Below are 26,187 nucleotides of genomic sequence, written 5' to 3' on the forward strand. Positions count from 1 at the left end.
GCAGGTGCCACAAGTGGGGGCACAGATCTTTTGAGTGTCATGAAGTGGAACAAGCTGGTCAAAGAGGATCATATGTTGCACAACCAAAGGAAGCAGAGGCACCTCCCCAAGAAGCAGAAAATGTGTCGGAAATAGGGGAAGCCTTAGTTCTGAATAAAGTGTTGTTGAAACCAGCCAAAGAAACAACTAAGCAAACTCAAAGGAAAGTATTATTCCAGATAGTTTGTAAGTCGCATGGAAAATGCTGCAAGTTTATTATCAACAATGGGAGCACGGATAATCTGGTTACCACAGAGATGGTAGAGAAGTTGGGTTTGAAGCGGCTGAAGCACCCCACTCCCTACAAGGTATCGTGTTTGCAAAAAGGCCATCAGCTGTTGGTGGATGAACAGTGTGAAGAATTTCATATTGGCAGGTATAAAGACAAGGTTATTTGTGATATTATGCTAATGGACGTATGTCATATACTGTGAGGAAGGCCATGACAGTATGACCAGAAGGTAGTGCATGATGGGAAGACAAACTGTTGCAATTTTGTCAAAGATGGGATCAAGCATACACTTGTGCCCATCAAGGAGGAGGAGACAGTGGAAACAAGCGGGACGAAAGCGTTATTAATAGGTGGAAAACAGTTTTGGAAGCAGATTGAAGATAGTGAAGTGAACTATGTTGTTGTGAGAAGGGCGAAAATGGTGTCGTTATACACAGAGGTGTTAGATTTGCCTGCAGAAATTCAGAAAATGCTGCAGGATTTCAGCGATATTGTAGTGGACGACTTATCAGATAAATTGCCTCCCAAGAGAAGTATAAGTCATCATATTGACTTTATACTTGGAGCAAGTCTACCGAACAAGGAAACATACCGGATGAGCCCCAAAGATAACGAGGAAATCAGAAAATAGGTGCAGGAATTGTTGGATAAAGGGCTGATAAGGGAGAGTTTGAGCCCCTGCGCAGTTCCAACAGTTCTCACTCCCAAGAAAGGAGGAGAATGGCGAATGTGCACGGATTCGAGGGCCATCAATAAAATTACCATCAGGTACAGATTTCCACTGCCACAGATGGACGATATGATGGACTGCCTGAGTGGGGCAGCATATTTCTCAAAGATTGATCTGAAGAGTGGTTATCATCAGATTCGAATCAGGGAAGGGGATGAGTGGAAGATAGCCTTCAAGACCAATGAAGGGCTGTATGAGTGGCTAGTAATGCCATTCGGATTGAGTAATGCCCCCAGTACCTTTATGCGACTGATGAACGAAATGCTGAAAGAGTTCATTGGAAAGTTTGTAATAATGTATCTTGATGATATATTAATTTTCAGCAAGACGAGGGAGGAACACTTTCAACATGTTTGAAGTGTGCTGGAAAAATTGCAGTAGAATAAGCTGCTGATAAATATGAAAAAATTCACTTTTCTGCAAAGAGAACTGGTTTATCTGGGTTTTGTGATTGCAGAGAACGAGTGGAAGATGGACCCATAGAAGATTGCAGCAATTGTTAACTGGCCATCCCCAAAAAGTCGGTTTGAGGTACGTAGTTTTCATGATCAGGTAAGTTTTTACCGTAAATTTATAAGGAATTTTAGTGAGATCTGCGCGCCTATGTTGGATACTATAAAGAAGGCAAGTCAACCTTTTCGTTGGACCGAGGCAGCAGAGAAGAGCTTTCAGCTATTGAAGAAGAAGATCACAGAAAGACCGATCCTGAGATTTCTAGATTTTAATAAGCTTTTTCAGGTTCGTTGTGATGCAAGCGGTATGGCCATTGGAGCTGTAGTTAGCCAAGAAGACAAACCTGTTGCATTTTTCAGCGAGAAGTTGAATGAGAGAAGGCAGAAGTATTCGTCCTATGACAAATAATTCTAAGCTGTCATCCAAGCATTGAAGCATTAGAGACACTATTTGTTGGGGAGTGAGTTTGTTTTATTTTCTGATAATTCTGCATTGCAATACGTGATGCAACAACATAAGCTGAATCACAAGCATGCTAAGTGGGTTGAATATCTACAGAGTTTCACTTTTGTGTTGAAACACATTAGCGGGTAGGCCAACAAGGTGGCAGATGCGTTGAGCAGAAGAGCCTTGCTCTTGCAGGAGAGTACGATACAAGTGTTGGGCTTTGAGCATTTGAAAGACTTGTATCAGACCGACATGGATTTCAAAGAGGCTTATGAAGCCTGTCAGAATCCTTTGCTGAGAAACAATAGTCCATGGTTGGACTATAATTTGTAGGAGAAGCTATTGTTTAAAGGGGGACAATTATGCATTCCTGATTGTTCGATGAGAGAGAATATCATTCGGGAGAAGCATAGTGGAGGTCTAGCCGGGCATTTTGGCATAGACAAAACATTAGATCAGCTCAGCCATTTTTATTATTGGCCAAGAATGCGAAGGGATGTGCAGATATTTGTGACCAGATGTAAAGTGTGTCAATTGGCGAAAGGACACAGTCAGAATACAAGACTCTACACACCATTGCCCATTCCGAGTAGACCATGGGACTCAGTCAGTTTGGACTTCGTCTTGGGTCTACCAAGGACGCAGCAGGGTTATGATTCGGTGATGGTAGTAGTAGACCAGTTTTCAAAGATGGCACATTTCATCCCTTGTAAAAAAACCAGTGATGCCACTCACGTGACCCACTTATTTTTCACAAAGATCGTCAGGCTACATGGCCTACCTAAGTCCATTATTTCCAATAGGGACGTGAAGTTTACAGGGCACTTCTGGCGCACCTTATGGAAGAAGATGGACACACAGTTAAGTTTCAGCTCTGCTTATCACTCGCAGACCATGGGCAAACAAAGGTGGTAAACAGGAGCTTGGGGAGCTTGCTACGAAGTTTGATCGGGGGAAAATTCACGAATGTGGGATCGTGTACTTGTCCAGGCAGAGTTCGCTTACAACGACTCACCCAACCGCAGCACGAGGTACAGTCCTTTTCAGATCTTATATGGCATGCATCCTTGCGGAGTGCATGAGTTACGAGATCTAGGACATCAGGAAAGATGGAGTGCTGATGGAGAAGATTTTGCCAAGGCAATGAATGACCTACACGAGCAGGTGAAAATGAAGTTGCAGGACAGTAGTCAAAAGTATAAGCAGTGGGCAGATCTGAAATGGTGAGAGGTACAGTTTAATGTGGGGGATGAAGTCCTCACGCATTTGCGCAAGGAACGTTTTCCTAGAGGTACATATAACAAATTACAGTACAAAAAGATTGGCCCTTGTAAAATTCTCCGAAAATTTTCAGCAAATGCTTATGAATTACAGCTGCCACCCGGAATAGGCATCTCGCCCATCTTCAATGTGGCAGACCTGTTTCCATATACTGCCAATCCTGAGGAAGACAATACAACACGGCCTACACGGGACACACAGGAAGGGAGTGAGACTTGGATGAGACAAATGCCTTCCGCTCAGCCCCTTGAGATCGAGAGGATCCTCGACACTCAGGTGGCCAAGCGAACTCGGCGGAAAGAATATCTGCAATATCTGGTCAAGTGGAAGAACCGTCCCATTGAGGACAGTTCATGGCTTAATGCCAGATAGATACAGCAGGTGAGCTATTCAGTCGAGAAGCTCATGGACTGGAATTATGAATTTTTCTCACCCCGGGAGCCTGATGCAGGAGCATCCAGCTAAGGGTACCATGACTGGGTGTTTGATCTTAGCTAAGGAGGACAGGTTCATTGTCATTTAGTTTCATTTACATTTGTTGATCAAAATAGTGTCTAGGAACTAGTTTTTTATTTTATTATTAGTTAAGGGATATTAGGAACAATACAGTTAGGTTAGGGTTATTACCGTCACATTGTTTTGTATTTTTATTAATCTATCTTACAACTGTCTTTTCATTTAAAAAAATAAATAAATATTGTAAATCCTACAGCACAAGAAACCCAAAATAGTTATCAATTATGTAACTATAAAAGCAACTGAAGGATAACTGTGAACAGTTCAAGTAACTGTCTGAGTATAATACAAAAACCAACGTAATACATTTTGAAGGGGTTCAATGCGCGAGAACAGGAATACGAAAAGGAGACAATAATTTTCAAACATCCGAATATCTGAATCTATCTGTAATTAGTTTGTCTATGACATTTATTTTCTTTCCTCTAATTACTGTGTGTAAACTAAATAGCACTACTGTGCGTTCCCATCTATTTCTTTCTTTCTATTAAACAGAGACATAGCTACTGAATTTAACAAAGAAGTCATACGAGCGTTCCCAGCACGAAGTTCCAGTAACAACAACAACAGTTTCCAAATACATGAAAGCAAACAACAGTTATGAGCCAATTCTCAACAGAACAAGAATACAACTGCCGAAGAACGAAATACCAAAAACAGAGGTAACCCATTTACACAGAATTTCTTGTTAATTCCTCCTTTGTAATTATAATACTGGCATACATCAAAAACAGTTCTGAGTGCTCGACTAAAACAGAGTAAGACAATACGAAATAGCCAAACCTCGAAAGCCAGGGTTGGACCCTAGTCGGCCACAATAGGAAAGAGCAAATAAATTACAAGTGTCCAGAGCCCGAATAACAGTCGAAGATTACATACAAACAGAGCCAAGGTCACTCGACAACAAAGACAACTAAATGAAGGAGTACTGGGACTTTTCCCAGTGTCGTGACAGAGAAAACAATACTACAAGTTAATTAACAGTAGCAGAGAATGACCCTACCGGAGCCATTGCTTGTAACCGTTTCGAAGACCAAGCCTAGAGTAAACCCTAACCTGCCACAGAGAGCCAACAGAGCATGTTAGTTAAATGTATGCCGAGAGCAAACTGGAAATAAAATTTGACAAGCAAAATCAGAAGAGACGGCTTACCTGAAGAGTATTTGTGTTGGAGGAACGAAACCCCAACCGAGTCATATTCAATAGTGAAAACCCTGCAGACAAAGGGGCAACTACGATTAGTGTTGAATAAAAATGAAGAAGAAAAGCTATAGCATGGAGGTGTGAACTTACCTTGCCAGGACCGAGCGAATCCGAGGAAGCCACTATGACTGCGACCTTCCAGAGCATTAAAATAATCATACATCAACTAGAGAATCAAAACAGGGAGCTTAACCAAAAATGTTGTAACAGAACGAGACAAGGGAACAGAGGAAAGCATAATAACCACGCATAAGGTTAAAGAGACAACAGAGGAACGACATAAATCCTCTCACGAAGTCGATGAAGCCTTCAATACAGTGCACAGACAACCAAGCGACGAAACTGCAAGTGTGGGCGGAGATACCTCACCACTAGGTGGAAGAATTCATAGCTAGGAGCATACAGAGCATTGTTGCCAAGCTCTATACAGTCGCAAGCAGGCCGAGCACAAACCCTCATAGCAAGAGAGAGCAAACCAAGAAATGACCAAATGAAATAAAATGAGGGTTTTGGTAACACCAAAGATCGGGAAGGCGGAAATCGAGGCGAGTACAACCAACAGACCAACATTAACTCCGAAATCAATGCGACAGACAAATATCCCGATTAATCCAAATGCTTAAGCCTATCATAAGTATTGATCCCAAAATCATTTATTAATCATCGTTTAATCAACATTCACCCATAGTTACGGGCTGGTCCCATCATTGCAACTAGGATTCAGATGGGTACGTGCTAAAAAGGACATAAACATTTGCCTTCGCAGAGAGTTAAAACCATAGAATTCATACCAAACAATATCATCACTATGTCCATTTATATGAGAAAGAACAGATAAAAGAACAAGGCGTATGCATACCATTCGTTATGCCTTTTCCATGTCTACTACTGCTTCTACGCAAACAAAACAAGAAGAAACCTCTGTAATGAAGAAGACTATAATTGAATACCAACACCTATATTCATTATCAATAGAGAAAAGAATTTAAATGTGATTCCTATCATTGCATGGACTTGATCCTGAATTCAATTCCATTTGAAGGAATAAGTATAGAAAATGAAAAAACAATAAATGTATTAAAAAAAGGTAATGGAGCATGCCATGGCATGATCCACATCCAAATGACAATGAATATTTTCTCCCTATATATCTTTTGGATTCCACGTCTGCTTTGCAAGTCACTATCACATACATAGAGACCTATGCACTCTGAACTATTATTACCTGGTATTATGCATGAATTTAATTTAAATGTGTGCATCAATCCATGTTGGGCCACTAATTTATCATTATTATTACCATTCCTTGACAAATATTTCATCCATTGTTACCATTATTTATCACGTCATTTATTATATAATTCCATGTCATAATAATTTATGCTTTTGTGGATAAGTAATACTTGTTTTCCTTTATTTTTAATAAGTTGATGATTAGTATGCATGATTTTTCCAATGATGGTTTTATTATAACATCACTCACCATTTTAGCCTCCAAGATCTCTTGTAGATTGCAAATTTGATCTTCAACTCATAATCAATATTCCAACTTAGAAATTCGCTGGGTAAAAGGTGAGTTTTTCATTGGACATTTCGGGCAAATGAATTTGAATCTTAAAAATACAAGACACGGGTTTTGTGCAGAACGAACAAAATTAGTTTTCCAAAATTCAGTCTGGATTGAGAGAAAAGAAAGGTTCTTCGAAGGACATTTTTGTAGATTTTCTGTTGTGGCCATTTTCCAAATTGCTCCAATTGCAATACCAGATTTGACTTGTTCTAGTTGAATCATGATGGAAAGATCTCTCAGATCTCATCTTGCTTATTGAGATTTTGTAATCAATCTAAATTGTAAGGGAAATAATTTTTTAATTAGTTTGTTGTAAATTTCTCTTTGTTGTTTGTGTATTTAAAAGACACAAATCAGAGAGAAAAGGGAGATAACACATATAGAGAAGATCAGATATTGAAGGATCTTCCTTTCGTGTGTAACAACAAAACTTTAGTTTGTAATTCCTTTTTATGAATTAATGAGAATATCAGCATATCATAACTCGGTGTAGTCTATAATTCTCAGCCACGACCCTGATCAGAGAGTTGGGCCCACTCTTTCAATTAGGTGTTATTGGATATAGTTCGTGTGGATAGGTATGCTTTTCAATTGTATCGTTAATGCTTTATGATTACTGTTTAATTTCTTCCCTATATTATTATCTTGTTGTTATTTCATAATTGTTGTTACTTAGAGTTGGTGTTATTTAATTTGTTGTTACTCGATTTGTAGAACTCATTGGGCCTTGTATTTCGTAATTGCTCAATACTAGGTAGGGAACCTGTGGCCTGCATAGACCTTGCATGATAACCTTGAAATAACCAGACAGACCCCAGATTGACAAATAAATGTAAGAGGGACTGAATTTATAAACCTATATTAAGGCCCCTAACATTTTGGCATCTTTGTCAGAGATACAAAATCTTTCAGTTTGGGGGAGTGTTACTTTCATTAACTTATTTATCATGACCATGCCATCAATACTCTTTATCATCAATCGATATCCTTATTCATTCTCAAAACTTCCCTTATTCCATGTTGTTATACACCAAGCAAAGATTTCAACAACGATTGTAGCAACCACCTCAATTTATTTTCTAGTATAGCATGAGGGCATGCTAATTCTCCAGTTTGGGGGAGGAGTTGCTATGCATGATGGATGTTTTCTCATTTATTTCTCATTCAAGGCATACAATTTCACTTTTGTACAATGCATAAATTGATTTGTGTATATCTTTAAAACTATCAACTAGATTCTTGTGATTTTCGGACAACAAAAATGTATCATTAAAATGAACAAACCCAAAAATTTCAAGCTAAACTAGTTTGTAAGACTCTAGAAATCATGCATCGTCACCTACAGTTATTTTTATTATATCTCACGATACGTGGTTCATATAAATCTAATTTTTGGAGTGGATAGGTATTAATATAATATAAATATTCCTGCAAAATTTAAACAATATTTGATTTGTAGTTTTTGAGAAAATGGTTAATGAAGTTTGTTGTTACTTGTATCATATTTTGCTACAAATTCATATACATATGGTTGAAAGTCAATGTGCAAATTGTTACAGCTTCACCAACATTGCTAGAATTGAATAACTATTGTTTTAAAGAAGCATTTGGGGAAGAAGCCTTTTGTTCCATCAATATCATGAGCTGGGGTGAGCATTTTGATTAATGTATTATAACTTGGTTGGTACAGAGGCATTGTATTGCATGAGGACATGCAACATGTTCAGTTTGGGGGAGATATTGGGCCACTAATTTATCATTATTATTACCATTTCTTGACACATATTTCATCCATTTCTACCATTCTTTATCATGTTATTTATTATATAATTCCATTTCATAAATATTTATGCTCTTGTGGATAAATAATACTTTTTTTTTTCACTTACTGGTTCACGGATACCCGGGTCAGTGGGTAGTCGCTACGTCCATGGTTTTTAAACACTGAGTGGACGCCACCCGAAGGGCATCAACACCCCTCGGCCTATTTACTGACCTAACCCCAAGAGCTTTCGGGATTCGACCCTGTGACCTCCCATTGGCGAGGCACTTGATTTGACCGATTGAGCTAACTCTTGGGGCTAGTGGATAAATAATACTTGTTCTCCTTTATTTTTAATAAATTGATGATTAATATGCATGATTTTGCCAATGATGGTTTTGTTATAACACCACTCACTATTTTAGCCTCCAAGATATTTTATAGATTGCAAATTTGATCTTCAACTCATAATCAAATATTCCTACTCATAAATTTGCTAGGGTAAAAAGCGCCAATTTTGCATTGGACGTTTCGGGCAAATGAAGATGAATCTTGAAAATCTGAGACACGGGTTTTGTGCAAAACGAACCAAATTAGTTTTCCAATGAGAAATTTTCCAAAATTTGGTCTAGATTGAGAGAAAAGAAAGGTTATTTGAAGGTCATTTTCATAGATATTTTGTTGTGGCCATTTTGCATATTGTTTCAATCGTAATACCAAATTTGACTTGTTTTAGCTGAATCATGATGGAAATATCTCTCAGATCTCATCTTGATTATTGATAATTTGTAATCAATCTAAATTGTAAGGGAAATCATTTTGTAATCAGTTTGTTGTAATTTTCTCTCTGTTGTTTTTGTATTTAAAAGACACAAATCAGAGAGGAAAGGGAGATAACATATATAGAGTAGATCAGATAGTGAAGGATCTTCCTTTCATGTGTAACAAGAAAACTTTAGTTTGTAGTTCCTTTTTATAAATTAATGAGAATATCTTCATATCATAACTCATGTAATATATAACTCTCATCCACGACCCTGATTAGAGAGTTAGTTCCACTCTTTCAATCAGGCGTTGTTGGATATAGTTCTTATGGATAGATATGCTTTTCAATTGTATCATTAATGCTTTATGATTGTGGTTTCATTTCTTTGCTGCATTATTATCTTCTTGTTATTTCAGAATCGATGTTACTTCAGACTATTGTTACTTAGAGTTGGTGTTATTTAATTTTTTGTTACTCGATTTCTAGAACTCTTTGGGACTTGTATTTTGTAATTGCTCAATACTGAGTACGGAACCTGTGGCCCACATAGACCTTGCAGGATAACCTTGAAATAACTAGACGAACCCCAGATTGACAAATAAATGTAAGAAGGACTGAATTTATAAACCTATATTAAGGCCCCCGATAATCCCCATGATGGCAATCCCCTATTAATGTTGCTTAAAAGAAAAAGGAAAGAGAATAATTATATATCACTTTTGTTCTTTTCAAATTACCATGTCCTGTCACAACCTAACTACAAATTTGATTTTTGAAAATTGTATGTAATCCAATTTTCATGTCTATCCATTCCTGCAGTGCTCGAATCGTAGCCTATGAAAGTGATGGCCAAATCTATCTAAGGCTACTTTCAATAGAAAATTTAATTAATATCTGTGTTGAGTTTGATTGAGTGATCAAACTTCTCCGCTGGCAGCCAGAAAAAACTTGAAAAAGGTTTGGGTACGGAATCTAAATATATTATATTTTATATTATATTTTGCCGTTAGAATTTAACATAACATAAATTTTTCCTAAATTTTATTTAAAAATTGAGTGAAATTTTAAAAGAAGAAAATATCCTTACTCGACAGAAAACTTTAAAGCATTGAAGATTTTAAAGATAAAAATCCTTACTCAATAGAAAAATTTAAAGAGAAAAACCTTTATTCAAACAAACCCTTACACAACATCAACAAATAACTTTAATAAAAACACCCTTATTCAACTAGTTGATCATGTCAATCTTGCGGGCCAAGACTAGAAGGGGAATTTTAATGTGAAAGGGAATCCTAATGTGAGTCAGTGTAGGGAAAACATATATATCCGATATTAATCGTTAACAAGTTGACTTTTCTCTGTTTATGTCAAAATTCCAATGATGAATGTAATGAAATGATGGGTATAAAATATTTGGCAGTCCTCAAGTAATTGAGAATGGAAGCCCTCCAACTTGTGCTTCTCTGTATCTATCCTCTTTGTGTGTAGATTTTAACATTGACTTGCAAGGATTCATCGATTCCCTTTGCAATTTGGAAATATAAGCTTCCAGAGTCTCAGTTATTATTTCCCCTCTTATGATGTTACCAAAAATTATATAGCTTATTAGGACACCGACAACTCAACATAGTGCCTTACCTTTCAAATTGAGAATGGTGTTATTTATATATTTTTTTAAAGAAAATGGAATACATCAACTATCTTACACTGTTTGCAGAAGAGGTTTTCCTCCATAGTAGTAGATAGTACAAGAAGGAAAAATAAAAATAGACATATAGGTACAACACACTGTTCCAACTACAAATAACAAGATATGTGATCATACAATGAAATTTTTTAAAATTTCAAGACAACTTTCAAAATATTTTTTTTCAGTGAGGGAGTTTTTCATCCCTGTTGAAAGATTATCATACGACATATATGGCCGAAGCCAGCAGATTTTTTACATATCGCCGAAGCGAGCAGATTCAGATTTTTACAGCAAAGCCGTTACAAATATCGCCATAGCGTGGGGGACCATCAACGAAATAAACGCCTCCCGCAGGACTCGAACATGGCTGGGGTGAAAACCATCCGCCCCAGCCATCATATCATGCACGTCACGTGCATAACTTCCAAAATATTGTCAGCTTGCAACCAATAATAATGGTTGCTGAATTTTCCCCCTCTTCCATTTCCATTCCCAGTGTTGGGAGGGAAAGAGCTAAATCTAGGCCAGGTACTGCGATTTACTCTCTATTCATTTAAGATAGATATCATCATGCGAGCTTGCAACCAATAACCATGGTTACTGAAATCTTTCCCCTCTTCCATTCTCAGCATTTCTTTGAGAGATGTCACAGGTGCGAACCATGGCCTTCATCTTAGAATAGAAGGATCCTGATTTGATTTTTTATATCCTCTCTAAACAAAGGTATGAATGGTGTAGAAATGGGAAGATGATATGATGTATACATAGAATGTATTTGTCCCCATATTCCACTCCACCATCCCCTTTTCTGAGCCATCAATCCTATTAAAATCATTAGTTGGAGTCATCAATCTAGTTAAAGCCATTAGATATTGCCAACAAATCCAACTGACCCTGATGTCTGGTGTATTCAGGCCACTTATGATGGTTCTAGAGTTTAAAGGAAACACATTTGAGAAGACAAATAGAAACAATAACCATTGACTGCAAAATATAATATCAGGGATACGATGATTGGGATTCTAACCTTCTGTTCAATTTCAGGATCCTTAAGAACCTTCTTGTTCACCACTATCTTTCTGCAAAAGAATCCAAAATAAATAAATCTGACCCGATTAAATTGACAAATCCACAATCAAAGCATCTGATAATAGTAAAGAAATCCACAAGAATTAGATGAAAAAATATCTCTAAATCTCATTTGATGTAGTCATTGACCCGACATTGCTTGGACTATTCACCCTAACACTAATGGGAAACGGTAGTGGTTAAATCTACAGCAGGAAAATAGATACTGGGAGATAGGGAAATGTCGTACATTTCTCTGACGGTTTGATCAAAACCCTTCATGAAATCTATTCTGTGGATTGGCCAAAACCCTGCTTGGACGCCATTAAAATACCTGTAGAAGCATGAAATTCAACGATTTGTCTCAATGATAAATGAATGTATGAAAATTAATGAATACATCAAGAAAATTTCTCACTTATTTTATAAATTTACAAATTTCAAATGATCTAGAAATGGTATTAAGAAAGAAAATTACAATCAGACGCTACAAGAAAACGAGTTCCAGCCTGAAAATTTTGCTTACAGTAGTTGAGAGCAGATTTCAGTGCCGCAGATCATTTGGATACTGGAGAATGGATTAATAACAAAAAAAAACCCCATTTTTATCTGTAAATTAACATAATGATAATAATTATATTGTACACGCCTAGATAAAAGAAAACAATCCTCACTTCTTGGCTTTCTTTGCAGCCTCGCCGACTTTCTGGGGTGTAGGCTTCTTTGCGGCCTTGGGAGTTGTGGTCTTGGCAGCTGTTCCAGTAGAAGACCTTCTTGGAGCCATAGGCTTAGCAGTGGAAACTGGTTTCTTATCTTTGGGAATCGTTTCCTTTGGAACCTAGGGTTTTGCAGGCTTCTTTGGAGCTGCGGGCTTCTCGACCTTTGCCGCGAGCTTAGAGGTCTTAGAAGGGGTCTTTCTGGGAGCCTTGGCCACAGGTGCTTTAGGCTTGGCTTCTTACTCATTTAACATTTCTATCGCATAAGGGATAGAAATAACACACACTTTCAAATCCGTAAGCATGCCATTATTTGTGAAATCGGACGGGTTGTGTGTTCAGATGGGCATCGCGATCCAGATAACAAAACAAGACGTTAGACAATACACAGATTAGAACTGCAACCGTCAATACCTTCCGGAATGCTGACGTTAGGCGTTGGGAAGTGGAGCCCTGGGGGTAGTGGGGGGCCACCGTCACCACCTTGGCAACCCCAAAACCCAATGTTAAACTATGTAGGAATGATTTTTTTTTATTAATACCAAAACATGATGACTAGATGTCATTGAAATATAGATTATTATTGTTTTTAAGAATGATAAATAAGAGGGGGTTGGATGAAATTTAGGAGTGAGGAGGGAGGTGGGACGTGGGACGTGGGACGTGGGGTTGGGGAAATTTTTTACCCTGAAAAACATAAGTATGATTGAGGTCTAGGTCACACTTTCAACAACATTGTTGAAGCATATGCTTTATATCAGGGTTTGAGGAAAATTGTGAATCTGGGAATTCAGAGGTGATTGGTTTTAGTGATTCCTTGAATATAATTCATCATTTATATTCAGGATCTCTCCCTTGAGATATAAATTTAAGTTAGTTTTTCAAGTGGATTTATCAATTGTATGAGTGTATCCCCAAGAAGAAATGTCCCCATGTTCTCATATAAAACAACTCCATGGCTAATCACCAAGCTAATTTCGGGTCCAAGGCTAATCACTAGGCTAATTTCGGGTCAAGGCTAAATCAAGGAGAAATTTATTGGCAGGGGAAAATGGGGTATGACCCCCTTCCTAGTTAAACAAGAGACTAAAAAATAAAAGCAGAGGAATACTTCCTCGTGGTTCAATGTAACATTTTGATACTTTGTGATTTTTTTTGTTAGGTCAATATTGGTAAATGTACAAGTGGAATTTTGTTGATATTGTAGCGTTTTGTTCAAAAGATTTACAGTTATAATTATGTAGATTTTCGTTGATACATACTCCAATCCGATTTCAACTTTCTTATGTAAATCATGTATCTAAATTGAACTTTAACTCAATGTATTTTAATATAATAACTATTTTCAATTCTTATTAAAAAATTATAAAAAAACATTAAAAAAGTAAAAATTCAAATTAAAAAGAAAATATGAAATGTAAAAGTATTAAAAAAAATGGAAAAATATATAAAAAAGGATAAAAGTAAGTGATCAAAAGAAATATATGAATATAGGAAAAAGAAAAACTAAAAAGAGGGGAGGGGGCTCGAGATATAAAAAGGTTAATGAGTAAAAGTGATTTTCCATATTAAAATTATAGTTAAAAGGGGATAATAACAAAAATAACAAGATCGGGTATCGAGAAGAGAGGATGAGACTTATTTATAATGTTGGTAGATTATAGGTTTCCCAGATATATTAATTTTATAGCTTTCTTTTCAATTTATGTTTGTCAATATTGAGGGATTTTACGATGTGACTTAAGTAATGGGGTGAAGTTAATATTTTAGTTTGGTCAAAGAAATATAAATGTTTAGTGCTTTGAGAATGTCATTATCACATATGTATATATGCCCTTTTATGAAAAGTATCAATAGTCTCTTCTTGGAGAAGGGAGAAGAGTTCAAATGGAACTAGTTTGATCGATGTAGGATTTACTACAAGAATAATGAATTTGATAGACATCTTAAGGGAGAAATGGGTCATATTTTTCTTTCACACTTTTGAATAATTGTTCGAGGGTTTTATGAGGCTTGAAGAGATATTTAATGTTCTTTTTGACTAATATTTTTAATAATTGAACAATAATACCTTGGATTTCAGGGGTGTTGGCATTATGATACAAGTATTGTCTTTGATGGCAACTCTATAGGTCAACTCAGTTTTGATAAGAGGCTAACAGGAATATTCAAAGGCAATAGGGCAGTGGTACAGAGGATTAGGAAGATGGAACTAAGGTCTATTGATCAGAATAAAGAAGTTGAAGGAAGAAGATGATGTAAGAGAAGTTTAAGAGATACACGTAGGTTCACTTAGTCCAAGCAGCATATACACGCAGGTACTCAAAACAAAAATAGCATATAACATACACACACACTCCCACAGAAGGAAAAGCATGTACATGTTGAAAACCATGGTTTTGGTCCGAGGTATTTGGTCCAAGGTATCTTTGGACCATGATATTGACCCTAGGTATTTAGTTCGAGGTATTCGGTCCATGGTATTTGATCCAAGGTATTGGTCCTAAGTGGATTCAGTCCATGGTATTGAGAAAGGCCAAAAACTATATAAAGAAGAGAGGATCATAAGGCCAGATGTGGAAGTGAATAAGATTCTAAGGACTACTTATATCTGAGGTATATTTTATGTTGTAGGGTTATGTTTGGGACTAGATCTGAAATATTTATGTGCACCTTGAGTTCAATATTGGATCAAGATCATGAGACCTGAAATGACTTATTCTTGAATGATCTGATATTGGTTGAGGCTAGATATGATGTTTTGTATTTGTTTTATTCGTTATCTATCATGATCTGGGTTTGTCTAAAGTCTGGAATTGTAGCAAAGTTCTGAGTCAATATTTGTAGATATGTACGCAGGTTCATCTCGGAAAAAGAGTGTATACACGCAGGTTGTGTTCTTTCAAGTAGCGTATACAAAAGAAAGGCTTGATGTTCAGAGATGACTGATCTATCAAATCAATATCGCTATTTTATTGCTACTTCTATTTTACTGTTGTTTGTCAATGAAGTCTTCTTCGATCTAAATGTAAATCTGAATGCATAAGGAGGTTGATATTTGATTGATTGTATAAGTGAGAAGAAGTGTTTTTGTTGCCAGCTTGTGCAAAGTTCTGTAAGTTGACAGTAGATGTTCAATATATTGCTGGTTGGTATAGTTTGTGATTCATATATTTTATGATTCAGAATCTTTAGAGGTATACGCAGGTTGGGTTGAAGGAAGTAGTGTATACACGCAGGTTTTCTTCATTGAAGTAGTGTATACAGTCTGACACATGAATTTTTGAGGTTTCAGTTGGTTCTGAATGTTGATACAGGTTTCTGGGTTCAACATAGTGTTCTGATGACAGTGATCTGATTGTTTCAGATTAACTACATGTTGGTTGATGAAGTTTGAGTTTCTAAATTTCTGATGGGTTATTGATGAGTCAAGGTCTTCATATGTCTTGATATGTGCCAAGAGAATCTAGTCTGAAAATTCATGAAACATGGTCCCTGGTGGAAGAGTGGAGTTTTCTGTAGGCTGGCACCTATGTACTAGTAAACATATTGGCTAGTACAAGAGCTAGGGGGTTGTAGCTCCCTTCCAGTAGAAGCTAGAGAATGAGAGAAGGTTGTAACCTTCTATAGGTAGAAGCCTGCATATTGGTATTAGTCTACACCAATACAAGATTGTAAACAGATTTTCTTATTATTAAAAGAAGACAGAGACAACAACAACAGGTGGTTTTCACCCACATTGGGTTTCAACCTTAAATCTTGGTGTTCATGTGTGTTGCTTATGTGTAATGGTTTATTATGTTTATACTGCACATGGTTATTATTTAATAATTGATGAAGTACTGATGCACTAATTAAAAATCAACATATGATGAATTAACTGAATCATAATTTTAATGCATAAACGATGGTTCCCTTAAAGACAGTTGCATGTACACGCTAGTTCCCCTCTCTGAAGTAGCGTATATAAATCTGATTATGAAAAAGAAAAATTCTTGATCTGATAATACTGAGAGGGATAATACTGATTCACCCCCCCCCCCCACCCTCTCAGTATTATTTCCAACAATTGGTATCAGAGCCAAGTTCTTCAAAAGAAGCTTGAACGATTGAAGGAAGATCAATCAAGATGAATAATCATGAAAGTATGGGATCCATCAGACCGCCAATCTTCGATGGGAGCAACTTTGTTTATTGGAAAATAAGAACCAAAGCCTATCTACAATCTCTTGGAATAGATGTCTGAGAAACTGTGGAAGGTGGATATAAATTTCCAACAGCAATTCCTACGGACACAGTAGGTAAAAAGCAATATGAAACTAATGCCAAAGCTGTCAAATTTTATTGGGAAGTTTGTCATAATCAGAGTTTGTCAAAGTCATGCAACTCAAATCAACCAAAGAGACATGCGACAAAATCGTTCAGAGCTATGAAGGAGACTCTCAGGTAAAATGTGCCAAGCTTCAAACTCTCAGAATTCAGTATGAAACTCTTAAGATGCATAGTGATGAGAATATAGCTAGTTATTTCTTACGTATAGATGAGGTTGTTAATTGTATGAAGAATCTGGGTGAAGAAATAAAGGAAGTTACCTTAGTTGAGAAAATTTTGAGATCCTTGTCTGCTAAATTTGAATCAAAAGTGTTTGCCATAGAAGAAAAATAGGATCTGCAGAATATCACTATGACACAGCTTCACGGAATCCTAACTGCTTTTGAGATGAGAAAAGGAGGTCCATCAAATATGAGAGAAGCCACATTTAAAGCTTCAGCAAAAGGAAAAGAAAAGGAAGAACACAATGAATCAGGACACATTTTAGAAGAAGAAGATGAGGTAAATTTTGTCAAGAAGCTTCAACGGGGTTTTGGAAGGTTCAGAGGTAAGCTACCTTTCAAATGCTTTGCTTGTGGTAGAGTCGATCATTATGCTACCAGATGTCCTCATAAAGATAAATATGAAAAAGGAAAGGAATATGAAAAAGGGAATAGGAAACAAGTTGTGAATAGAAGGAGTTACTATATTCATGAAGATAGTGATGGTTTATCTAATAGTGATGAAGATAAAACTAGTCAAGATTACATACTTCTCATGGCTTATGATAGCGATGATTTTTGGGATAGTTTAGAAGAGGATAGTGATGGTTTATCTAATAGTGATGATTATAGACTTCTCATGGCTTATGAAAATGATGATTTTTTAAATGCTTTAGAAGAGGAAAACTTTCATAAAGAAATCTCTAAACTCAAAATCTGTTTAGAAGAAAAGAATATGATCATAGATACCTTGACATACCAACTTGTTGAAAAAGAAAAACACAATGAAAAACTAGAATGTGAAATTGTGGGTCTAAGAAAAGATCTTGAGAAAAAAAATCTCTCAATCTTAGATTTACTAAAGAACCAGAAACTTTAAATGAAATTATCAAAGTTCAGCGTTCTCCTCTGATAAAGACAGGTCGTGGATATACTGAAGAAGCATCTCAATCACAGAAGTCGTCAACCTCCACCAAAAGCTATTTTGATGTAGCAAAGACTAGTGAACAATATGACAATCATCAGCAAAGGCATAAAGCTCATCACCAGGTAAATCATACTCAATTTGCTCCAAGGATGAATATGAATAGAAGCCACAACCAACCTAAGGCAAATCATACTCAATTTGCTCCAAAAATGAATATCAATAGAAACTACAATCAACGAGTAAATAGATTCGATAATCGCATAAACTTATTTAATGGGCAATGTTTTCTGTGTCTTAATCTTGGGCATAAAGCTACTCAATGCATTGCTTACAAAACCATCATGACTAGAGAAGCACGAAATCAAATGAATGTAACAGGGATCAAGAGAAGTTCCTATAATAACTTTTCTCCTCTTGAAAATGAAATAGAATGCTCAATTTGTAACAAATTTGGTCATGAAGAATATGAATGCAGGAGCAAATTTCGGCAAACACCTCAAAAGGAGCAAACACCATTAAATCCCAAGATATGGAGAAGGAAAGAATCTCAAACAGAAATATGTGGTATAGCCTTGTATGCAGAAGGACAAGAAAATCAGTGGTACATCGACAATGGATGCTCCAAACATATGACAGGATGCAATCTCAGCTCAAATGATGAATCAACAGCAGTACATCAACCAACTTACAGATCCATGATTGGCAGTCTGCTTTATCTAATAGGTACCCGACCTAACATCATGCATGCAGTAGGAATAGTTGGAAGATTCCAAGCAAATCCAAAGGAATCACACCTTCAGGCAGTCAAAAGAATTTTCAAATATCTTCAAGGAACTCAGGACTTTGGACTATGGTATCCTAGAGATGCAGATCTTACTCTTCATGCATATACAGATGCAGATTGGGCAGGAAGTGTTGATGATAGAAAAATCACTAGTGGTGGTGCATTCTATATGGGTTCCAGGTTAGTGTCTTGGTTCAACAAGAAACAAAGTTCAATTGCTTTATCTACAGCTGAAGCAGAATATGTGGTTGCTGCATCTTGCTGCACACAACTACTTTGGATGATGCAAACTTTGCAAGACATTCAGATCACATGTACTCCACCCATCTCCATTCTATGTGATAATACAAGTGCCATCAATATTTCAAAGAATCTAGTCATGCACTCCAAGACCAAGCACATACCCATCAAATACCATTTTCTACTAAACAAGTGCTTGAACAAAAGGTCAAATTGGAGTATGTCCCCTCCAAAGAATAGGTTGTTGATATATTCACTAAACCACTGCCTAGAGAAACATTTGAATATCTCAAACAAAAGCTGGGAGTTGTTGTTGCATCATCCTGTTGTTAAATCCAGTTTTTCAGAGGAAGTTTACTACACACTGGTTTCATGTAGTATATGCACGAGTACACGCAGGTTGCCTTGGCTGAAAGCATATATATGTTCTTCTAACAAAAAAATAGTGGTAGCACAGGTTCAGGGGGAGCATTCACATTACACATTTTTGGCATTATGCTTACTAAAATCAACTATTTCTTAGTTGCATCAGTCGTTAGTGTGATATAACTTCTTCTGTCATGGTCTATATTTCAATGAGTTCTATTGGTCATATGATGTAATTTATTTCCCCAATATCCTTGGGATGGATGATGTAATAATTGTTGTATTTCTATCATGTATAAACTTTGGTATATCCCCACTTGGTTGGGCAGATGAGTCAAATATGGTGTATCCCCACTTGGTTGGGTGATTGATGTATGTATGAGTTCATGGTCATAGGGAGGTCATACTCACTCTATTGAGTTATAGTGTCATGTTATTATATTGAAACATCTCTCTATAGACTTGGCATGTACTCAAGGGGAGTATGAATAGCATCATGCAAAGGAGGAGAGTAGAGTGGTCCTCCCTTTTTCCTTGATGTCAAAGGGGGGGAGTATTTTGGCATTTTGGTGTTGTATGGTATCTCTAACAGTATTTACAGCTTGTAGTAGTCAAAACCATCATGGTTTCCATCAAGTCCAAAGGGGGAGATTGTTGGCATTATGATACAAGTATTGTCCTTGATGGCAACTGTACAGGTCAACTCAGTTTTGATAAGAGGCTAACAGGAATATTCAGAGGCAATAGGGCAGTGGTACAGAGAATCAGGAAGATGGAACTAAGGTCTATTGATCATAATAATTGAAGGAAGAAGATGATGTAAGAGTAGTTTAAGAGATACACACAGGTTCACTTAGTCCAAGCAGCGTATACACGCAGGTAATCAGAACAGAAATAGCGTATAACGTACACACACACTCCCACAAAATGCAAAGTGCATACATTTGAAAACAATGGTTTTGGTCCGAGGTATTTGGTCCAAGGTATCTTTAGACCATGGTATTGACCCTAGGTATTTAGTCTGAGTTATTCGGTCCATGGTATTTGATCCAAGGTATTGGTCCTAAGTGGATTCTGTCCATGGTATTGAGAAAAGCCAAAAACTATATAAAGAAGAGAGGATCATAAGGCCATATGTGCAAGTGAATAAGATTCTAAGGAATACTTCTATCTAAAGTATATTTTATGTTGCAGGGTTATGTTTGGGACTAGATCTAAAATATTTATGTGCACCATGAGTTCAATATTGGATCAGGATCATGAGACTTGAAATGACTTATTCTTGAATGATCTGATATTGGTTGAGGCTAGATTTGATGTTTCGCATCTGTTTTATTTGTTATCTATCATGATCTGGGTTTTTCTCAAGTCTGGAATTGTAGCAAAGTTTTGAGTCAATATTTGCGGATCTGTAAGTAGGTTCGTCTCGACAAAAGAGCATATACACGCAGGTTTTGTTTTTTCAAGTAGTGTATACAAAAGAAAGGCTTGATGTTTAGAGATGACTGATCTATCAAATCAGTATTACTGATTTATTGCTGCTGTTATTTTACTGTTGTTTGTCAATGAAGTCTTCTTAGATCTGAATGTTAATATGAATGCATAAGGAGGTTGATATTTGATTGATTGTATAAGTGAGAAGAAGTGTTTTCTGTTCCCAGCCTGTGTAAAGTTTTGTAACTTGATAATATATGTTCAGTACACTGCTGGTTGGTACAGTTTGTGATTCAGAGATTTTATGATCCATAATCTTTAGAGGTATACGCAGGTTGGGATGAAGGAAGTAGCGTATACACGCAAGTTTTCTTCATTGAAGTAGCGTATACAATCTAACACATGAATTTTTGAGGTTTCAGTTGGTTTTGAATGTTAATACAGGTTTCTGGGTTCAACACAATGTTCTGATGACGATGATCTGATTGTTTCAGATTAATTGCATGTTGGTTGATGAAGTTTGAGTTTCTAAATTTCTGATGGGTTATTGATGAGTCAAGGTCTTCATATGTCTTGATATGTGCCAAGAGAATCTAATCTGAAAATTCATGAAACATGGTCCCTGGTGGAAGAGTGGAGTTTTTTGTAGGCTGGCACCTACGTACTAGTGAACATATTGGTTAGTACAAGAGCTAGGGGGTTGTAGCCCCCTTCCAGTAGAAGCTGGAGAATGAGAGAAGGTTGTAACCTTCTGTAGGTAGAAGCCTACATACTGGTATTAGTCTGCACCAATACAAGATTGTAAACATATTTTCTTATTATTAAAAGAAGACAGAGACGACAGCAGCAGGTGGTTTTCACCGACATTGGGTTTCAACCTTTGTTAAATTGGAAACTAGGGCCAAACTCCACGTGGGTCGGCTTATTTATGGCAGTTGATATTTTTATTGGATCCCTCTCATCGAGAGGTGTAGGATTGATCCAAACATCATCCAATTCCGATAAGTATTTATGGAGATATGAATTTATTTTGTTTCTGTAATTATTATCAAGCCGACCAGCTCTTATGTAGGCTCTAGAAGCCCAAACGTCATGTCTATTCAATCATCCGCCTTTAGTATAAATAGAAGAGTTGTGATGTCAATTGACACACTCATTCTTGATGTGATCTCCTCTCCATGTCTTGGGTTTTTTGAGAAGGAGTGAGACACCAAGAATAATACGCTAGCCTAAAGATGATACCCTAACTCACACACAGTTGATGCCCTAGTTTGCACGCAGATGATGCCCTAGACTGTACGCTGTAATGGAAACACCAAGCCACAGTAAGGGAAGGATTTCATACGATGTAATACGCATGGACACCTTGCACGCTGTCATAAAGACACTATCCAACGCAGTCATGAAAAGACATATACGCAGATCAGGGAAGGCATGTAAAACACAGTCACATTGAATGCAAATATATACTTCAGGGACGCAGTCATATTAAACGCATTATGGGACGGCAGCAACGTAATCTAACGCAGTCACATTGAACGCAGGGACGCAGTCATATTATATACGTTGCTGTAATGTAAACGTTGGACAGTATATACGCTGGGCATTATGTAAATACACTGGAAGTATATACGTTGGATATATACGCTGGGCACTCATAGATATATATACGCTAGACCATTTGGAACGCTGGAACAGCAGACAGTCAAGATTATGGTGAACACAAGACCGTCACATATATATGAAACCGCAGCACATACTTGAAGCCGCAGTCAATGCACGTAAACACAGTCTATATATGAAACCGCTGCAAATACATGAAGTCGCAGTAATGGTAACGAAGCCTAGCCGCAGTCATGTCTTGTGAGGAGGTCTGGAAAGGAGACCTGTAGCTAAAGGAGACCTGTCCATGAGAGGAGCAGATCCGCACCATGTATAGATACACAGTGAATGAAAAGCTATGACGAGGGTTTCAAGCTATGCCAAGTGCTGTTGTAATAATGACAGTAATAGTTACATTCTCAGCATTTTAATGCAGTCCATGAGAAGCTGTGATGATCAGTGACAAAGTCATGAACCAGTTCTTGTGAAATCATGATCTCGATGCAGAGATCACCTCTGGGGTAATTTCAAGGGACTGTCATGGTGCAGCAATGATGATAACAGCAGTACTGAAGATCTCAGTGATGAAGTACAACACAGGGTTGCATGATGATGGAAGATGCCGCATCTTGGACAACATAATGTATGTGCAGTATGATGTAGATTATGGGCAACATGATGTAGATCATGGACAACATGATGTATGGGTGTATGGGCAACATGATGAAGATCATGGGCAGTACAGTGATGTATAAGAGCATGAGCAGCATGATGATCATGGGAAGCATGATGGTGCTACACAGTAAGGTGCAGCAAATGGACGAGATGCAGCACGATGATAAGTGAAGGAGTCACCTTGAGAATTAGTTGAAGCAGAATGTCTTCAACTGATCTCATCATGATACGAAATGATCTATGCTAGATCTAGATAAGTCAAAGTATTGACTTTTGTTGTAAATGTACTCTCTCTCTCTCTCCTTCTCTGCTGAACTTTGAAGATAAAAGAAGATTTGATCAAAGGGTTTCCCCACACATTGTGGGGTTTGTCCCTAGCTCGCGCCATATCTTGTGTCCTCTTGTCTTGGCTTGTCTTCTGCGTTTTATATTTATGTTTTATCTGCAGTTTATCGTAATGCTGATGTGATTGCTAACTGTGAAAATTTAAATAAATTGCTCTAGCATAGAACATACCTAATCTTAACATGGTATCAGAACTGAGGTGAAGACGATGCCCAAGCAAGAGTGAAAGAGTAATCATCGAAGACATTTGGGACAAGACAGAAGGATCAATGGGGTGAAGTCAAAGCAGAGAATGTTATCAGAATGGCGCAGCGGAAGATTCTGATGGTCCATCTTAAGATCACTTCATTGGGAAGTTCGGATCTAAGGGTGGAAGAAAAGGCGGATGCCTTGTTGAAATAAGTTCGGTCGTTATGCAAAGGAGTGTCTGAATGGCAGAGACACATCTCTTGATGAAGATAACAATCATTCCTGGGACATCTTCAATGATCAAAAGAATGACTGGTAATGCAGGTCATCAAGGAAATGGTCGACTCTTCCACAAAAGCAAGGAACCCCAAAATCTCTTTTATGTACCTGATCGAACCTGATGTCCATCTCGGAAATGGAAGTCAAAGGTTACAGGGTGGCACTTATCGATGGAAAGGTACGTGTTTGAAAATAGATCTTTTAAAGATGCTTTTGAGTTCAGGGTTGTATCAAGTTGCAGGAAGTCCACTGGGGACCATGTCCATTGACTCAGCACCGGAGGTCTGTGAGTCAGATGGTGACTAGGATGCCTGAATTCAAAAAGAAGCATGAAGGTACATGTCTGAAATGTACCGAAGGAAAATATTATAAGGGGACCATTCCCCTCATGCAGCAGGTTCACAGGTTTGGAACAACCCGAGGAGTTTGAGAATCATGATCAAGGAATCTCATGTATACAGGTGGAAGAAAGCCCTCTATGGCTTGAAGAAAAACACCTCGGGCATAGTATGAGAGGATTGATAGCTGTCTAATGCAGCTGAGATTCACTAGGATTGAAACCGATCCAAACCATTACTCAAAGGTTGTGGATGATAAACCTCTCGTACCGGCACCTATGTCTGACAGGTGCAGACCCTCTCATTTATAGGAGACAGAGGGAGTTGGATTCTGAATGTGAGAAGATAAGCTGCAAGCTTGTGACTGCCTCGAGGATCTTAACTTTCAGAAGTTATATGGTAATGATGTCGGACCAGATTTGGGAAATGCCTATGAGTTTCATAAACTCATTCGCGTTGATGTTCTTGGAGAACCTCCGTCCGGACATCTGTGTTGCAGTTAGCATGGTGAGCTCATATTTGGTTGAGCCTCACTAGATTGGTGCCAAGAATCTTCTAAGATATCTTCAGGGCACAATCTCTCATGAATTGAGATACACTGCCGGAAATATGAAACCACATGATTATTCGAATGATGAGTGGGCAGGGAGTATGGAGGATCACTAGAGCACTTATCAGTGTTGTTTCTCTTTGGAATCTGCCTCGATATCCTGGATGAGCAGGAAGCAGAAGTCGGTGACTCTGAGCACCACCAAGGCAGAATACATTGCTGATAGTATGGCCTTCTGTGAGGCAGTGTGGTTGCTGAAGCTCTTTAGTGAGCTATTTGTACACATGATGAATACCATTGTGATTCTCTGTGACAACCAGAGATGGGATTCGATTATTGAGGAATCCCGTATTTGACAATTGCTCCAACAGATAGACATCAAATACTGCCTTATCTGGGATATGGTAAGTCGATGATCAAGGAGGCTCCATCGCACTGAGATGATGTATAGGACAGAGCCCTGAGGAAAGATCAAATTTGTGATTTTCCCGAATGACTTGGAGTTGTCGAGAGACCTTTGTAAAAGGGTCCTGCATGTTGCATACATTGAGCTCTGGGAGCTTTGGGGGGCTTGCAGTTCTATTGGAGCAACATACGACCACAGGGTGACTCACCCTCCCCTGGTGGTACGCACTGGAACAAGATGATTCGCTCTCTTGTGGGACAAGATGATTCGCTCTCTTCTGTAGCAGGATGATTAGTTCTCATGTGAGGCCTGGATTGATGTGTTCTCCATGTCAATTGTAGCAGGATTGATGTGTTCTCCTGTGAGGCCTGGATTGATGTGTTCTCCATGGCAGCCTGGATTGATGTGTTCTCCATGGCGATTGTAGCAGGATTGATGTGTTCTCCTGTGAGGACAGGATTGATTAAGTTCTCCTGTTGAGGCATCCTACCCATGCAGTCTGGGACTCATGGGAAGTACCTCTCATCTGATCAATGAGCAGGGAAATGAAGTTAGGGACCATAGTAGTACCGATGGACGCATCGTTGTATCTACCGTACTCCCTACGCTAGGATGTCCTCCATTGATCTGGGATCAATGATACTGGTCTGGGACCAATGGTAGGAGTTGTACATACTATGACGCTGACTTCGGGTCGGCTGAGACTGGTCTGGGACCAGTGGTACATACTCCGAGACTGACTTCGTGTCAGTGCAGTATTGGTCTAGGACCAGTGAGAGTGGTACATACTATGACGCTGACTTCGGGTCCGTTGAGACTGGTCTAGGACCAGTGGTACACTCTCTGAGACTGCGATACTGGTCTGGGACCAGGAGTGGTACCTACTATGACGCTGACTTTGGGTCGGTTGAGACTGGTCTGGGACTAGTGGTACGCACTCTGAGTCTGACTTCGGGTCAGTGGAGAATGGTATGAGACATTCTCGATCAATTCTTCTTCTTCATAGTTCAGCGGAGATGAGCAGAGCAGAGCTAGCAGAGCTGAGC

At 38.0% G+C, this 26,187-nt stretch overlaps 1 protein-coding gene across 1 annotated transcript; it reads right to left on the minus strand.

Annotated features, from left to right (window-relative positions):
- Nucleotides 1–10,966: 10,966 nt before the first annotated feature.
- On the minus strand, nucleotides 10,967–12,770 carry LOC149253629 (uncharacterized). The gene is made up of 3 exons (XM_089456876.1): nucleotides 12,432–12,770; nucleotides 12,008–12,091; nucleotides 10,967–11,768 (listed from the first exon to the last, which is right to left on the minus strand). Exons 1-3 carry the CDS (start codon nucleotides 12,539–12,541, stop codon nucleotides 11,627–11,629), a joined length of 336 nt encoding a protein of 111 aa, XP_089313002.1. The 5' UTR covers nucleotides 12,542–12,770; the 3' UTR covers nucleotides 10,967–11,626.
- Between the last annotated feature and the right edge of the window lie 13,417 nt (nucleotides 12,771–26,187).

This window comes from Pinus tabuliformis, chromosome 7, assembly GCF_031772625.1.
Source record: "Pinus tabuliformis cultivar Carrire ecotype Pingquan chromosome 7, CPIR1, whole genome shotgun sequence".
Classification (NCBI taxonomy): domain Eukaryota; kingdom Viridiplantae; phylum Streptophyta; class Pinopsida; order Pinales; family Pinaceae; genus Pinus; species Pinus tabuliformis.

Bases quoted from the DNA above. Each gene is read 5' to 3' on its own strand.
- LOC149253629 (XM_089456876.1), bottom strand. From the start codon at position 12,541: ATGGCTCCAAGAAGGTCTTCTACTGGAACAGCTGCCAAGACCACAACT. The intron at 12,092-12,431 runs GTGAGGATTGTT...ATGCTTCTACAG, and splicing joins GCTGCAAAGAAAGCCAAGAA to GTATTTTAATGGCGTCCAAG. The intron at 11,769-12,007 runs GTACGACATTTC...ATTCTTTTGCAG, and splicing joins GATCAAACCGTCAGAGAAAT to AAAGATAGTGGTGAACAAGA.